Source organism: Dendrobates tinctorius, unplaced genomic scaffold (genome assembly GCF_039654945.1).
Source record: "Dendrobates tinctorius isolate UK_male_01 unplaced genomic scaffold, ASM3965494v1 ptg000027l, whole genome shotgun sequence".
NCBI classification, from domain to species: Eukaryota; Metazoa; Chordata; class Amphibia; order Anura; family Dendrobatidae; genus Dendrobates; species Dendrobates tinctorius.
In genome coordinates, this window is record NW_027361695.1 from 1,786,290 (window position 1) to 1,804,471 (window position 18,182).

Below are 18,182 nucleotides of genomic sequence, written 5' to 3' on the forward strand. Positions count from 1 at the left end.
TGCTGGAGGATGCGAGGCGTCTGCTGATGGTGCGGAGCTTCTGCTGTGGAAAGCGAGGCATCTGCTGATGGTGCAGAGCTTCTGCTGGAAGACTCGAGGTGTCTGCTGATGGTGCGAAGCTTCTGCTGGAGGACGCGAGGCGTCTGCTGGAGGACGCGAGGCGTCTGCTGATGGTGCGGAGCTTCTGCTGGAGGATGTGAGGCGTCTGCTGATGGTGCCGAGCTTCTGCTGGAGGACGTGAGGCGTCTGCTGATGGTGCGGAACTTCTGCTGATGGTGCGGAGCTTCTGCTGGAGGACGCGAGGCGTCTGCTGATGGTGCGGAGCTTCTGCTGGAGGATGCGAGGCGTCTGCTGATGGTGCGGAGCTTCTGCTGTGGAAAGCGAGGCATCTGCTGATGGTGCAGAGCTTCTGCTGGAAGACTCGAGGTGTCTGCTGATGGTGCGAAGCTTCTGCTGGAGGACCCGAGGAGTCTGCTGATGGTACGGAGCTTCTGCTGATGGTGCGGAACTTCTGCTGATGGTGCAGAGCTTCTGCTGGAGGATGCGAGGCGTCTGCTGATGGTGCGGAGCTTCTGCTTTGGAAAGCGAGGCATCTGCTGATGGTGCAGAGCTTCTGCTGGAAGACTCAAGGTGTCTGCTGATGGTGCGAAGCTTCTGCTGGAGGACGCGAGGCGTCTGCTGATGGTGCAGAGCTGCTGGAGGACGCGAGGCGTCTGCTGATGGTGCGGAGCTTCTGCTGGAAGATGCGAGGCGTCTGCTGATGGTGCGGAGCTTCTGCTGGAGGACGCGAGGCGTCTGCTGATGGTGCGGAGCTTCTGCTGGAGGACGCGAGGCGTCTGCTGATGGTGCGGAGCTTCTGCTGGAGGACGCGAGGCGTCTGCTGATGGTGCGGAGCTTCTGCTGGAGGACGCGAGGCGTCTGCTGATGGTGCGGAGCTTCTGCTGGAGGACGCGAGGCGTCTGCTGATGGTGCGGAGCGTCTGCTGATGGTGCGGAGCTTCTGCTGGAGGATGCGAGGCGTCTGCTGATGGTGCCGAGCTTCTGCTGGAGGACGTGAGGCGTCTGCTGATGGTGCGGAGCTTCTGCTGTGGAAAGCGAGGTGTCTGCTGATGGTGCGGAGCTTCTGCTGGAAGACTCGAGATGTCTGCTGATGGTGCGAAGCTTCTGCTGGAGGATGCGAGGTGTCTGCTGTGGAAAGCGAGGCATCTGCTGATGGTGCAGAGCTTCTGCTGGAAGACGCGAGGTGTCTGCTGATGGTGCAGAGCTTCTGCTGGAGGACGCGAGGTGTCTGCTGATGGTGGAGAGCTTCTGCTGGAAGACTCGAGGTGTCTGCTGATGGTGCGAAGCTTCTGCTGGAGGTCGCCAGGCGTCTGCTGATGGTGCAGAGCTTCTGCTGGAGGACGCGAGGTGTCTGCTGATGGTGGAGAGCTTCTGCTGGAAGACTCGAGGTGTCTGCTGATGGTGGAGAGCTTCTGCTGGAAGACTCGAGGTGTCTGCTGATGGTGGAGAGCTTCTGCTGGAAGACTCGAGGTGTCTGCTGATGGTGCGAAGCTTCTGCTGGAGGACGCGAGGTGTCTGATGATGGTGCAGAGCTTCTGCTGGGGGACTCGAGGCATTTGCTGAAGGGTCTAGAGCTGTATTTGATGAGTTTTCGATAAGTGGGGGTGCATGAAATTGCATTTGCAACGTTTGTGCTGTTAAGTAGTGACCCAGGGGCGGTTAGGTTGCCGAGGGTCTGCTGCAGGGTGTTGAGCACTGCTGAAGGGTGCCTGTATCTGGTGTAACAGAACCTGCCGTTCTCCTCTTTTTATTCCCATGGAGATTTTTATACGACGTTCCTTTACCTACTGATGCAGTAAAATCTTTTTGCTTCCTTGCACTAAAACAAATTTTGATGAGTCCTGAAAAATGCATGATGTTAAAATGTATTTGAATCTCATGAGATATTTATGGGAATGAAGTCTACAAGCTTCCTAATGTGCTCTCAAGTTTTGATAATTAGTTTTAATGGCGGTTTCATACATTTAAGTGGGCGCCCCACCTCTTGGAAACGTGAATGAAATGTGGAGGTCTGTATAGCTGATCCACAGGGTCAGAAACGTAATCAACTGCGGATCTGTGAACAAAATTTTAATGGAAAAATTTTTTCTGTAAAATGTTCCGCATGGACATACCCTTAAAGGGTTATTCCCTACCTATAAGATAAGGGATCACTTGTTGGGGGTCTGATCACTGGGACCACAAGCAATCACAAGAATGGGGATCTAAAACTTTGAATACGGGGTTCTGCTTGACTGACGCGGAGGAGCACAAGCTCGAACTCTGCTCCATTCACTGTCTATGCTCAGGTTCAATGGGAGTCCCAGCGGACGGACCCCCAGCCATCGGCAAATGATCCCATTTCTTATAGTTAGGAGATGGGAATAACCCTTTAAGATTGCAAAAGGCCTCGCGCGCCAGAGTCTTGAAACAGAACGAGAAGGGGGCTTAGAAGAGAAAAGAGGTGTGTGGCCTTGAAAGAGGAGTATGGCTTTGGAGAAAACATTTTGGCATCTTCCAAATATTGCCGCCATATAGTACACAAATATTACCACTATTATAAACTGCATTTCAACAATATTATATCACCTTATATTCTCATTTACGTTATACTAGCCATACTCCCTTTAAAAGGAGTATAGGAGGGGATCAAATAACTTTAAGGAAGTGAGATGAATTGACAAGTCTGAAGTTTAAAGGGCTCATTTCATTGTAGTTCTATGGTCGATAATTCGTGATACCGCTTCTGTTTTGCTGATTTTTGAATTCCCCCCCCCCCATGAAACCAAATTTATTTTCGAAGATGATTGTATAGAGATGTTTCCCCCTCAAGTTCAGGTAGATGTCTAGATGCCCAGACTGATCACTGAATATTCATCACTTGGACTAAGATCAAAGGCTGCATTTCCTTCCAACCGATGCAGCAGCAATTAAAAACAGGAGAACGAATGCCAACTGAAAATGTCTATGCTTTATAGACTTTTTTTTTTTTTGGACCTGATTCATTAAAACTGACGTTTTGTACTAAGTGTTGAAATAAGATGCACTGGGTATATTAAGAGACGTGGACCTCTTTAATTTGGCCCATCTTTCATCTTTCTTAACTGCTGCGCCTCCTCTGGCAATGTACGCCAGCCAAGGGCGGAAATTATGTTGAATCTGTAGTTAGTGCTTGCTCGCGCCCCATTGTGACCATTTTTTCTTAAATGGGTGGAGATGTAAAGAGGCCAAAAGCAGCAAAATTTTTGCGCAACTTTTAAGTTGTGCAAAAATTTTGTGGCATCTCAGTTTTACACCAGAATTGTAGCAAAGTGTCCTTGATAAATCGGGCCCTTGATGAGAACTGATGCTTTTCGAGCAGATAGTTCCCAAACGTATTTTTTGGTCATCTTGTGTTGCACCTCGTTAAGGCTTCCATACACATTAGGGTTCACGGCCGACGTCCATGAAACTCAGGCCGAGCATGGACAACATTGTATGGACTGCCTGTGTGTCGCCTGACAAACTTGACTGCCCCATATATGAGGCTGTTGAGCTTGGGTTGGACAACTGACAGACAGTATGTGTTCTGCGGTGCTTGCTCAGGCCGAATCTCATGTTTTAGGGGATTGCTACAGACCCCTTTATATAAGAACGCCAAGCGCTTCTGTATTCTTTGAGAGCTGATGTTGAGTTTTTCGGGCAGCAGCTTCACCCTGCTCAGAACAAAAGTATCATCCATTGACCTTTCCCTGACCAAATATGTTGGACAAAAGAAGGATTCAGTCATAGAAGAGTTTGAAAGCTGCCTGAAAAGTGAGACTTCTGCCGGAAACCAAAATTCCCTAGGAAAGCCCACAAATTGCTCTGAAAGTTCCTGAAAATCTTCTTCAAAGTTCTTCTCAATGGAGGGGATATGGCCTGTATTAGAGACACGAGTCAATTTAGAAAAGTTGTTAGATGTTATCTGGGCAACACAGTCGATAAAGGTTGGTCCTGCTTCTCGCTTCCGAGAGGTGAGAACGGCTGGTGATATCACCACTGATACTCGATGGATCGCACAGACGATCAGCAAGTATCGTGACGTCACCTGCTACGATCATCCCTTGATTCGAAGGAGAACGAAGCAGGACTAACCCTTTATATTGGACGTTTTCTTTCAACCTGTTCAGTGGGCAGGTAGTCTTCACCGGTGACAAGACTTGTTGATACGTCTTATTAGATGGGATCTTTTCCAATCATAGACTTCTGTTTTTGGATCTTCAGAGTTTTCAGTTATGTTTTTCAACATAACTCGCTGACTGTCCATTTTCTTTTCACACCTTGACTTGTCGTCTTCTTCTGGCATTTGTTCTCGTCTCCTGTGGGCAGGTGGTCTTCACCAGTGACAAGAACTGTTGATACGTCTTGAAAGATTTCCAATCATAGATTTCTGTTTAGGGTCTTCAGACTGTTCAGTTGCTTTTTTCATTGTATCTTTCCATCTCGTTGGCCATCCGGAGAATCTTACGGGTCTTCGTAGATTTTTTTTTTTTTTTTCCCAATTCTTTCCTTTTGGGTTGAGGGACTAAATTGGATCTTGTTGCGAAACCAGGACCTCCACCTTCACAAGACTGATTGGGCCGGGGCAACATCGCCGTTTGAGAGTGCCCTAGTTTTCCCGTCTAAAAATAAATCGGGAGCCCTGCTTTTTCTTTACACTCGGATAGGCTCCTGTAAGCGTTGAGGATTACAGCGCGGAGCCTTCGTCGGTAGACTATTTCTGGAGGGGCGGATGCTACACGCAAACTGCAGAGGTTTCTAACAAGTGTCAGAGGTGTTCTCATGGGTGGGAGGATAAGGGGGGATCTCTACGAACACTTATGAGCTGCTGCTGTTCTCATGGTTACCCGTGAGATGTTATTTAAAAAAAAAAAAAAAGTTGATTAAATGTGTTCGGGAAAAAAAAACCTTCCTGATACTTCAAGCTATTAATGGAGACTGGAAATCGAGCCAAGTGATCTGATTCCTCCAGATTTGTGTCTTCTCGTAACGTTGAGCCGTATAATAACAAATCTTATGTTGCGGTTGGAATTTTTGATTTTGCAAATTTTGAATTACTGGAATTCTTGAGGATTGAGCGAAACTTCATCTCATTGGTCAAGAAGGGTTTTGGAAGTGATGCAAACTGTTAGTTTCCGCTCCTGGTGCATAACCAATCGTGCAACGTCCAACCACGGGTTCTATGTGATATCCCATCCTCGCACCAAGACACAACCCATGGATTGTGGTGGTGCTTTTTTTTGGAGAGCAGCCATGTTCCTGGCCAACCTATTTAAAGGGTTACTTCCAACACTACTCGTCATTTCCCATCCACTTAATGCTTGATCATGGAGGAAGTCCGACTGCCGGGACCTCCACCAATTCTGAGAAAGGAACAATGAAAGGAGCAGGGGTGCGTTCCATCAGCTGGGGCTGTCGGAGATAGGTGGAGGTCCCAGCAATCCGATCCTTCTCTGATCAGTAAGTGATGACCTATCCTGGTGTTTTGGTGATAACTTGCAATGTTATAATAACCCTTTAGAGGAGTATTCCCAAAACAACAGGTCATCCAGTGTTCGACCACTTTGCCCCAAGTGATCCTGAGAAGGGCACTCTGGAATTTGAGAACTGTGCGCTGCAGAGCCCTGTCTGGAATGTCGTTGCTCGATTTCTGTCTAGTCATTGTCTATGGGACTGGTGGAAAGAGAATAGATGGATTGGAGGTTGGACATCCACATCTCCTCACCATGCTAGATGGGGCAGAGCCTTTCTCAGAACTGCTGGGGGTCCCAGCAGTTTGACCCCCCCGTATGACCAGCAACTCATCTTGTATCCTATGAATAGGGAATCTCTGTTTAAGTCTCTGGATCCCTACAAATATAAAAAGAGGTATATTATGGCCAATGCTCTAGAATTACGAGAATGACTCAGCAGGTGCACCCACCTCTACTTTTTTTTTTTTATTAAGAAAATGGGTTAAAAAAAATCTCCTTCCGTCTCAGTTTCCCCTTTTTTTCTTTTTCTCAAGCAATGTGTTTTTTTTGTGCAACCTTCCAATACTCCCTTCTCAGACTTCCCCATAAATATTAACTTTTAGCTGTGTATGACATTCGGGACGGCAGAAAAGCTGCTGCCAGAGACATCTGGTTTCACTTATCTTTTTGGGTAAATGAAGGTTTAGATGAGCGAAAATGCCGCTTCTTCCACCATTTGTGATGGGATTAATCTACGGTAATTTTTTTTTTTTTTAGCTTACTACCTAATGCTTGTAGGGGTGTTTAAAAAAAAAAAAAAAAAAAAAAATATGGGCATGTTGGGTTTCAGCTTGCCCGCAGTCTTTTACCACTGGAGATAACTCCACCAGCAGAGGAGTCGGGCAGCTGTTTATCTCCCCCTCCCCATTGGAGTCAGATCCACTCATCAGGAATCGGGAAGAATAGCTGTCAGCCGAATGTACGTTTGGCCAAAACTATATGAAAGCATGCTGGGAGTTGTAGTCGCGAACAGCTTACAGTGCTTTGTCTGATACATGTATAGCTATACAAAGTATTTTCTGTCCTTGTCGGAAAAGTCGCGTCAGTGACTCTGTAATTGGCCGGCTTCATATCGGGGATTAGTCCATTGTCCTGTGTAAACCTGCTCGGCTTGTTTTCTACGTGGTTTTAACTATTCGTAAGAGAGAGGATTTTTTTAAGTCTTCTACAACATGATTCGTGTTACCTCCCTGTAATTCCAGCAGTATATTTTTCCACATTTTCCATAAACTTCAGCAAATATACTTTTTTTTTTTATTATCTTCTAATCCACATTTTTGGGCTTATTTAATGTCCTTTTTTTAATTCCATCAGCCATTGCTCTGTATTTCTAATCTATCCTATTCCTAGATGTAGAGTTGAATGATAAATATCTGTCTATCTGCAGCCGCCACTAGACAGTTTGCAGTGAGCTCCCTCTAGTGGCGATTGCAGGCAGACAAAATTTACTTATGAAACTGGTTTTATGGAGATGTTTTTGAAGCTCAGTATAAGAAACTGAAAACCTAATTATTATAAAGATAAAGAATGGTGTTCTTTAACTTGGAATAGTGATTAAAGTTGAAAAATTATTATAAATCGGTCCTGTCACTACCCTTGCATATGTAATTATTATTATTTTTGCCTGGTGTAAATGCCGCTGTTCTCCTGAATCCGATGATACTTTAGTTCCTGCACCTCTCTGTCCCTGAGATATGGCCTCCTCTTCCCTATGGTCATTTTAGACAAGTGGGTGTGGTCTTCAAGGCGACACCCACAGAGAACCATTCAAGATCTCACCCAATTAGCAGAAAAAAAAAATAGTAACCTACAGGAAAGAAGGGGCCATATCTCAGGAATGGAGAGGAGCAGGAACAAAAGAAAAACATTGTCGTTACACCAGGTAAAATAAGTTGCATATTTATGACAAGTGACGGTCTCCTTTATATTAGGAAAAATAAAATATATCTCTATATATAAAATTGAATGTGTATCATCAACCAATCACGAAGCATCTTTCATTTCACCAGAGCTGTTTAAAAGAAGCTGAGCTGTGATTGGTTGCTATGACCAACAGTTTTCTCTGACTGCATGACAACACCTCAGCAGACACTGACATGGTGGGAGAAATCTAGCATCCCCGGGAACATAAGCTCCAGCCATCGTCTGCCCCCCAGAAAGGAGCAGAGAGCACAGGACAGAAATGAATCCCCGCCCCCCCGCCCATATCCCCATCACACATCCCTCCATCCTATAGGCACATCTTCCCTCTTCAAGGGATCATTGGTAAGGAAGTCATGGCAAATCCATCCAGTGCTTTGGTTTTGACCCCAGACATCTCTTAAAGGGATCCCCGGTATGGAAGTTAGGACTGTTCCACTCAGCGCTCTGGTTCTGACTCCAGGCTGATGGGATGATGTGGGATATTAGGGGTAGTAGTCCGGTGGCTCTGGCTGACGGGATGATGTGGGATATTAGGGGTAGTAGTCCGGTGGCTCTGGCTGACGGGATGATGTGGGATATTAGGGGTAGTAGTCCGGTGGCTCTGGCTGACGGGATGATGTGGGATATTAGGGGTAGTAGTCCGGTGGCTCTGGCTGATGGGATGATGTGGGATATTAGGGGTAGTAGTCCGGTGGCTCTGGCTGAAGGGATGATGTGGGATATTAGGGGTAGTAGTCCGGTGGCTCTGGCTGACGGGATGATGTGGGATATTAGGGGTAGTAGTCCGGTGGCTCTGGCTGACGGGATGATGAGGGATATTAGGGGTAGTAGTCCGGTGGCTCTGGCTGACGGGATGATGTGGGATATTAGGGGTAGTAGTCTGGTGGCTCTGGCTGATGGGATGATGTGGGATATTAGGGGTAGTAGTCCGGTGGCTCTGGCTGACGGGATGATGTGGGATATTAGGGGGAGTAGTCCGGTGGCTCTGGCTGACGGGATGATGTGGGATATTAGGGGGAGTAGTCCGGTGGCTCTGGCTGACGGGATGATGTGGGATATTAGGGGTAGTAGTCCGGTGGCTCTGGCTGACGGGATGATGTGGGATATTAGGGGTAGTAGTCCGGTGGCTCTGGCTGACGGGATGATGTGGGATATTAGGGGTAGTAGTCCGGTGGCTCTGGCTGACGGGATGATGTGGGATATTAGGGGGAGTAGTCCGGTGGCTCTGGCTGACGGGATGATGTGGGATATTAGGGGGAGTAGTCCGGTGGCTCTGGCTGACGGGATGATGTGGGATATTAGGGGGAGTAGTCTGGTGGCTCTGGCTGACGGGATGATGTGGGATATTAGGGGTAGTAGTTCGGTGGCTCTGGCTGACGGGATGATGTGGGATATTAGGGGGAGTAGTCCGGTGGCTCTGGCTGACGGGATGATGTGGGATATTAGGGGGAGTAGTCCGGTGGCTCTGGCTGACGGGATGATGTGGGATATTAGGGGGAGTAGTCTGGTGGCTCTGGCTGACGGGATGATGTGGGATATTAGGGGGAGTAGTCCGGTGGCTCTGGCTGACGGGATGATGTGGGATATTAGGGGGAGTAGTCCGGTGGCTCTGGCTGACGGGATGATGTGGGATATTAGTGGTAGTAGTCTGGTGTTTCTGGCTGACGGGATGATGTGGGATATTATAGTGAATGTGGCTATGCGGAGTGGGCGGGGCTACGTGTGTGTGTGTGTGTGTGTGTGTGTGTGTGTGTGTATATATATATAATAATCGTTATAATTTGCTATAACTAACCGTAGTTAGTTACTATGCCCGGGCAGTGCCGGGCTCTTCAGCTAGTTATATTTATTTTTTGTGCTTGAATGGATGGGATGTATCCGTAACAATTCTAATTTTTGGGGTTTTCGTCATGGTCGGGCTTACATTTTTATATTTTTTTTCTGATCAGTACCCAACTGTTAATGCAGCGTCTGTCTGTTTGCAGCCTTCGGATATACTAAAGATAAAGTGTTTGTGTTACAGAGGTGTCAGGGTGTCTGTAATGTTCCGCCATCTTCTAGAACGTGTGACTTTTATTTAATCGGCTATGAGTAATTAATTGAAATAATTGATTTCTCATTTAGTACAAATTTTGCAGCCTAGTTGGCAAATCATTGTCATGGGCCAAGATGGGCCCCCATAGTGCTGCCAGAACTAGCTTGGATGTTTGGGAGGTGGTGCCGTGCGCTGGGAGCCCCCATTCCGGTTGTCCAGTTTACCTTTTGTGATCAGATTATTATTTATTTATTTTTTTTGCATACATGTCTTTTTGTATTAAGCAAAAACCTTCATTACAGCCGATGGCTGGGCTCGGGCAGGAGTTATTGGGCGATGGTTTATTTATTTCATAACCTTTTCTCCTTCCGCTATTTGCTTATCTAACGTTCCGTTCTTTTCATGGATGTTTCGGTTTTTTTTTTTTCCCTCTTTAGACTTGGTGGAAATTTCTCTCGGCACTAAGTGGTTCAGGAATACCTTTCAGGATGCCCTTGGGAGAGGATGGGCCAAGTTGGAAAAAGAGAGCAGAAGACATACGGGATATCTATGAATTCCGGGACGTGTTGGGAACGTGAGTATCTCTGGGGATTGGACACAATCGTTATCCAGATTTATATTTTACAGATCTGTGTTTTAAAGGGAACTCTCACTTTTTTAGCTCACTCATTGCTGGTTGGAAGGGCATCTACGTGAAAATTATTATTATATTATATTTATTATGAAAGTATAATAATGATTATTAGCATTATTTTTTTTGTTTATTGCCATTATATAATGAAAATATAATAAATTAAAATATAATCTAATGATTTATTATAGTTAAATTATTTTTTTTATTTTCATCGTTGTTATAATTTTATTTATTTTTTTTTTTTACATGTTCGCCGCAGTTTGATATCTTGTCAATATTGAAAATCCTTACCGTTGTCAGATCTCTGCTTTTTGTCAATGAACGGTTACCTGAAATGATTGAGATGAGCGAATTCGGTCCCAATTAAAAGTGCTGTGACGGGGGGGGATAAAAAAGCCAAAAACCTTCTATAATTAACCTTTCCTCAACTATTGTGCTGTATCTGCTGCAGCTCTGATGCATCGGTCTTATTTTGTTTGACTCGTCGCTCCATTCAGACGCTGAGGCTGGTAGCTGGCCTCCGGACGTCGTTCCATGGAGGGTGAAAATGCACGTCATGACGTTTGTCCAGCCTACTATGTGACAACGTGATGTCAGTCACAAGTCTCATCGCCAGACTAGAGTGATGGATTATGGGAAAAAAAGACCTGTCTTGGATGAACTGACATATTTCGCTGGTAGAACCAGCTTCTTCAGGGGAAATGGGGCAAATGTCCTTCAGTTGCTGCATTACCCCTGATGAAGCTGATTCTACCGGCGAAACATGTCAAGAAATGGGAGGGGGAAAGAATTGATATTTTAATAGCAGAGTTCATGACTTCTAATAATGATTAGAGCGCTTATGGTGTTTAGCCATCTGTAAGTGCCTGCATAGAAGTCCACGTTCATACATTCAGTATTTGTAAGTCAAAACCAGGAGTGAAGCAATCAGAGGAAAAGTATAATAGAAACCCGTCACCACTTCTGCATTTTTCACCCACTCTTGGTTTTGGCTTACAAATACTGATGTGAAATACTGAACGTGTGAATGTGGCGTAAAGCTGAGGATTATAATGTAAATGGTTAGATGGCGTCCAATTGATGATCTTACTATAAAGGACTTTGTGCGAGATGCTTGAATGTTACAGATGACGAGCTGATTAATTAAACAGGTGCATTAAAAATTGTGTTTTTTGAGCACGCGCGTGCAGTTGTGATGCGGACAGTAACTGATGCTCATATGTCATACTATCCTTACTGAAAAAAAAATGACCAAGTATGGGATTGACAAGGCTGCGGTTAGGTGGATTCATACCTGGCTCAGTGATCTTACTCAGAGTGATGATAAATGGCTGCACATCCAATTGGAAGAGTGTTTCAAGTGGGGACCACAAGGCTCTGTCCTGGCCCCAGTGTTCAACATTTTATAAAAATGATCTAGATAAGGGATCTGAAGGTAAACTAACCAAATTTGCAGACGATTCAAAGCTAGGAGGGATAGCTAACACTAGAAAAGGCAAAGGATTCAGAAGGATATAGATAAGCTTGAACAATGGGCAGCGACTAATAGAATGGTATTTAACAGGGAGAAATGCAAGGTTTTACATTTATAGAATAGGAGGAATAGAACTAAGCAACATCATGTGTGAAAAAGACTTGGGTATACTAATAGATCACAGACTGCACAGGAGTCAACAGGGTGATGCAGCAGCAAAAAAAGGCAAATGCGGTTATAGGATGTATTAAGAGAATCAGAGTCTAGATCACGTGAAGTAATTATTGCCCTCTACTCCTCTTTGGTCAGACCTCATCTGGATATTGTGTCCAGTTTTGGGCACCACATTTTAAAAAAGACATCAACAAACTGGAGCAAGTTCAGAGAAGAGCGACCAGAATGGTGAGCTGACTGCAAAGTACATCCTACGAGGAACAGTTACAGGATTTGGGAATGTTTAGCTTGTGAAAAAAGACTGAGAGGAGACTTAATAGCTGTCTACAAATATCTGAAGGGCTGTCACATTGTAGAAGGATCATCATTATTCTCTTTTGCACAAGGAAACATGAAAAACAACGGAATAAAAGTGAAAGGGAGAAGATACAGATTAGATATTGGATAAACTTGTTGACATTGGTGCTCAATGGAAGTCTTCAAACAGAGGCTGGACAGACATCTGTATGGGATGATTTGGTGAATCCTGCATTGAGCCGGGAGTTGGACACGATGATGCCGAAGGTCTCAGTGATCCCGGTGTGCTTGCCTAAGTAAGCGATAGCAATTTTGAAAAAAAAAAAAAAATGTAATTTCCTTTTTTTTTTTTTTGTTTCTTTTATAAAAAACAAACATTTGCTGCCAATAAAACTAGCAGTACTATTTTTGTTTTGTTTTTTTGTTAATTGCCTTTTTTGGCATTTTTTTTTTCCATATTTTCCCCTTTAAGAATTAAAAAAAAAAAAAAAAAAGCGCGCGCACACACAGAGGTGGGGAATTACCAGTCGTATGCAGTATAATAAACAGCAAAAACTTAGACTCCACAGTCTGGAAATGCAGTTATTCACTTTTGTCTGGCTTTACACCACAACTTGATTGGCTTAATGTTAAGTCAATGGAGACATCATTATTAGTGCTGAGCGAACGTGCTGGGATAAGGTGTTATCTGAGCATGCTCTGGTGCTAACAGTGTGTCTTTCTTCGGCGCGCTTGAAAAATATGTTCGAGTCCCCGCGGCTGCATTTCTCTTGACTATTTGACAGTCACAACACTTGCTTAGGATTGTCTGTTTGTTAGGTAATCCCTGCATGTATTTCGGCTGTCGGACAGCCAAGAGACATGCAGCCACGGGGACTCTTAACATATTTTCCAAGCACGCCGAAGACCCTCGGTTAGCACCTGAGCATGCTCAGATAACACCTTATCCCAGGACATTTGCTCATCACTACTAATTTATTCTTTGAACTTTGTGCACAAAAAAAAGACTAACTTCTTGGTTCATTTTTGATCAGAGTAGTAAGTTGTAAAAGTCTACACACCCTATATGAATTGCCTTGTCAATTTTAGATATGGGGTCTTTGCCCGTTGCCTGCCTGCTGTGTTTTTCCATTCATAAGGAAATCACTGGATTGTATGTACGTGTTTTTTTTTATACCACATGGAAAACCTCATAATTCAGAGCCTCTAATATCAGGGTGAGAGGATCTTAAGAGCTTCATCCGCTTATTGCTGCAAAGAACCTGTGAACTCCTGTTATCTGAGACACAAACGCTGTGTAATCTGCGGCCGCCGCTTCCCGTCTGATCTGCCTCTGTGATGTGTGTAAACCGTGCGCTGTCCTCTGTAACCTCGGCCGCAGGAGGCGCGTTTTATCTCTTCGCCTATATTTACACCGCCGCCAAATGTATTGGGGGTAAACTTAAAAAAAAAAAAAAAAAAATCTTTCAAATAGTTCATAAGTAACTTTTAAATTTAAGTGTTTCCCATCAATGATGGCAGATAGTGCAAGAAGGAGGGGACCTTAGGGAGGTAAATACATGACCTGTGGGTGCAGCACGGAGCCCCGATGCGCGTTTCATGCTAGCTTGTTCCTGGGGGGATTTCTGTGTGATCCAGGATCTTCAAAGGGATTGACTTTAATGATTGATACTTGAATGACTGGCTTTTTTTTTTCTTTCGTAGTACCCTGTTTGTTTATTTATTTATTCACCTATCATGTTCTATGTGATTTACGTATTATCAAATATTTCCAGGACGTCCACCTGACAGCACCATGGAGGACGTCCTCCTCCTCCTTACAGGGACAGGAAAAGCACACGGGAGGTTAAAAGGTCACGTCCCACCCCCTCTCCCTCAGTGTTTTTCCTGTCCCTGCACGGAGGGACACACGAGAAGCTTACCGGAGGGGCTCAGGGGATCGTACGGCTAGTCCAAGCCTTCCCCTGTCAAGAGGTCCCGGGGCCGAAACTCTCCAGTGGGGAGTCCCTCTGCCCCAAAGGCCAGGAGCAGGAAGATGCTCCTGGAGGGAGCCGTTCCTCCCTATGGGAGGCTCTCGGCTCCAAAAACTCACCGCCACGGCAGGTGATGGTCGGCTCCCCGCAGGCGGCTGGCTGGGCGGGCACCAACGGATGACTGGCGCAGCCGGCGCTGGGAGGCAGGAATGTGGCCTCCGCAATCCGCCATAGCAGGCGAGGAGACCGGAGTGGCAGTCCGCCGCAGATGGATGGGGGTTGGCTCCCCACGGCGGCAGGCCGGAGGAGCACCGAGCGGGGCGCCGGGAGGCGACGACTCCAGCAGGCCGCCATAGTCGCGCGCAGAGCAGGAAGTGGAGGAGGCGGCCTAGTGCGAGAGGCCGTGCGTCACATCCGGTGATGTCAGACGCCGGCCTTTGAATGCCAGCGCGCGCTACTGAAGCCACATAGCGCTCGCTACTGGAGCCACACAGCGCTCGCTTCCGGGGTCCATAGCGCGCGCTTCTGAAGATCCAGGGAGCACGCTTTGGAGGTCCATAGTGCCCTGCGGACCGCACCAAGATGGAAGGGATTGCTCCAGCAGGCGGAGGGGTAAGTGCGCATAGCGCAGACCACCCTCCCCCACCCATTACCCCAACTCAGATCTGAGTAGGTGCCCCTTCTGTATTATTAGGAGAAGGGAGCCCCGGCAGAATCCCCCTCGGGTGCGAAGGACCCGGCAAAAGCCACCTCCAAATCGATCCGATGCCCAGTATGCAGGGTAAAGCTGCCAGACGCATATAACAAGACCCTATGCGGACCCTGTACCTCAAGGGTCATAGGCGAGGAACAGCCATCCCTCCTAGCCGAAATGAGATCGCTGATAAGGGAGGAAGTTCGGGCCTCTACAACCAGCCTCGCACGGCGTCAGTCCCCCAGCCCTGGGCCGAGTCACAAACGTCCAAGGTGGGAAGCGGACCCAGAATCGGAAGAAAGCCCTAGTGAGGAGTCCGAATTCCGGGATTCGGATCAGGAAGAAGAGGGCGAGATCCGGGGGGATAGACAAGATCAGAGCAGGAAATACCTATTCAGACTGGAGGACACGGACGAGTTGGTCCAAGCAGTCAGAAATACTATGCAGATAGAGGAGGTCCCTAAACCACAGTCCAGACAGGACTTAATGTTCGGAGGACTGGTGGCCCGGAGACAGGTAGTGTTCCCTGTAAGTGAACACATCAAAACGATGGTCCAGGAGGAGTGGAAGGAGGCGGAGCGTCGACTGACACTCTCCCGAGACTTTAGAAGCAGACTGCCTTTTGATCCTGAGGAAACCCGGGCATGGGAGGAAATTCCTAAAATAGATGTCCCAGTCGCTAAGGTTACCAAAAAGACGGCTATCCCATTCGAGGACTCATCAGGTCTTCGAGACCCGATGGATAGGAAGGCAGACGTCTTATTAAAAAGAGCATGGGAGACGTCGGCGGCTCTTATTAGGGCCAACATAGCAGCCACCTCGGTGGCCAGGTCTATGTTTTTGTGGATGGGGCAGTTGGAGGAACACCTAACCAACAAAACACCTAACCAACAAGACCCCTAGATCAGACATCCTAGCATCCCTCCCGCTCATAAAATCGGCCACGGTATTCCTATCAGATACGTCGGCCGAATCGGTAAGGTTTGCAGCCAGAAACAGCTCCCTCTCCAACGCGGCCCGAAGAGCAGTCTGGCTCAAATCCTGGTCGGGGGACAATGCTTCAAAAACTAAGCTGTGCGCCATCCCCTTCTCGGGCCTGAGGGTATTCGGGCCAGCCCTAGATAACATTCTAGATCTGGTGTCCGATAAAAAGGGATTCCCGGAGGAGAAACCCAGACGACCCCAGTCCTTTCGGAGAGGCTCCTTCTCTAGGAGACAGACCGAGTTCAGGGGTCGGGCAAGGTCCAGTAGAGGCTCTTATAAGGGCTCCTTCAGCCAGACCGGGAGGGACAGAGGTCCTCCATTCACATCAACCATTAGATCAAGGAGGCAATGACGCCATAGGTATTGGGGGGAGACTTCGCCACTTCGCAACAAACTGGTCCCGAGTCACCCACAATCAGTGGGTCCTCAGAACCATCGCGGAGGGCTACAATATAGAGCTCTATTCACCTCCTCCCGAAAGATATATTACCCCCACTGTCGTCCTGGAGGGCTCCGCAATGTGGACGGATCTACTGGACATGGTAAAATCAAAGGTCATAGTACCAGTTCCCCCGTCAGAAAGAGGGAAAGGGCACTATTCGTCCCTGTTCTCGATCACAAAACCGTCTGGCGAGGCCCGTACCATCATAAACCTGAAACCACTAAATGCCTGGGTCAAGTACAAGAGATTCCGGATGGAATAGGTCCGATCCGCAACCCTTCTGATAGATCGGGATGCCGTCATGTGTACCCTAGACCTAAAAAAGGCCTACTACCTGGTCCCTATCCATCCCTCATCCCAGAGACTGCTAAGGTTTGCAGTCAGTTTACCAGCCCGGACCTGCCACTTCCAGTTCCAGTGTATTCCATTCGGGTTGGCCTCAGCTCCCAGAATCTTTACAAAGCTGGTGGGAGAAGTAGTGGCCTACCTGAGAGATCAGGGTATTGTGATCATACCCTATCTAGACGACTTCCTACTGGTGGCAAGATCCAGGGAAGCGCTCGTTCGCGACAGAAACCGAGCAACTGCTGTAATGGAGTTCCTTGGATGGGTGATCAATTGGGAGAAGTCGAACCTCAGGCCAGAAACCAGGAAAATATTTCTCGGAGTCCTCCTAGACTCAACCGACAGAATATCTTGGCTACCCGAGCAGAAGCAGAGGACTATTCAGACCAGAACCAGAGACCTGTTGAGACGTCAGTGCTCCATAAGAGAGGCAATGGAGGTCCTGGGCCTCATGACGGCCTGCATCCAGTCTGTCCGATGGGCCCAATTCCATTCAAGATCACTGCAGAAAGAGATCCTTGTGAGGTGGGACAGAAGTCAGGCGTCGCTAGACAGACCCTTAAGGCTGCCAGAACGAGTAAGAGAGTCCCTTCGGTGGTGGACAGAGCCCAGAAACCTTCAGGTGGGCGTATTTTGGACAGCCTCTCCATACGTGGTAGTCACCACGGACGCCAGTGTGTGGGGTTGGGGAGCCCACATAGAAGGGAAAATCTTCCAGGGGAGATGGCCAGTAGACATCAAGACCAGATCCTCCAATTTCAGAGAACTCTACGTGGTCTGGGAAGCGCTGCGGCGGAACCAGTCGATACTAGAGAATCGTCATGTCCGTATACTATCCGACAATATGACGACAGTGGCATTCCTGAAGCACCAGGGAGGGCCCAGACATCAACCACTACAGGACCTAGCAGGAAAAATTTTCGCTTGGGCAGAAAGAACAGTCCGATCGGTGACCGCAGTACACCTAGAGGGTTCCCAGAACGAAGTAGCAGAATACTTGAGCAGACAACGGATCCGCCCGACAGAATGGGAACTGAACGAAAAAATCTTCAACCATCTCTGTCAGCGATGGGGGACCCCCAGTATAGATCTTTTTGCAAGCCGAAAGAATTCGAAGGTCCCCAGATTCTATTCCCTGAATCCGACGGACCACCCAGAAGGCGTGGATGCCCTGAGTCAAACTTGGAGAGAATCCCTCTCCTACGCATTCCCGCCACTGGCCCTTATACCGGCAGTGCTCAGGAAAATACGCGAGGACCACGCACGAGTGATGTTGATCGCTCCATACTGGCCGAAGAGAAGCTGGTTTCCCCTTCTAGGAGCCATGGCAGTAGGAAATCCAGTCGAGCTACCCCTGTGGAAGGACATCCTCCACCAGGGACCGATCTACCATCCAAACCCAGCAAGACTTCATCTATCGGCTTGGATCCTGAGAGGGACATCCTGAAGACAAAGGGATTGTCGGACCAGGTCATATCCACCCTACTGGCCAGTAGGAAACCGGTGACATCCGCAATCTATAGGAAGATATGGAAAAGATTCTGTCTGGAGGGTGGCAGGTCCGATCTCGTGGCAGGCACCCCTGACCTCCCTAGCATACTAAGTTTTTTGCAGGCAGGTTTTGATAAGGGCCTT

The 18,182-nt window shown here is 47.4% G+C and overlaps 1 protein-coding gene across 2 annotated transcripts in view; it reads left to right on the forward strand.

Annotated features, from left to right (window-relative positions):
- Positions 1–18,182, forward strand: part of CAMK1 (calcium/calmodulin dependent protein kinase I) — a 114,322-nt gene that overhangs the window by 25,474 nt on the left and 70,666 nt on the right. For both annotated transcript variants that reach the window (XM_073569658.1, XM_073569659.1), the window contains exon 2: positions 9,968–10,104. In XM_073569658.1, coding sequence (XP_073425759.1) covers positions 9,968–10,104 — 137 coding nt within the window. The remainder of the gene's footprint in view (positions 1–9,967; positions 10,105–18,182) is intronic.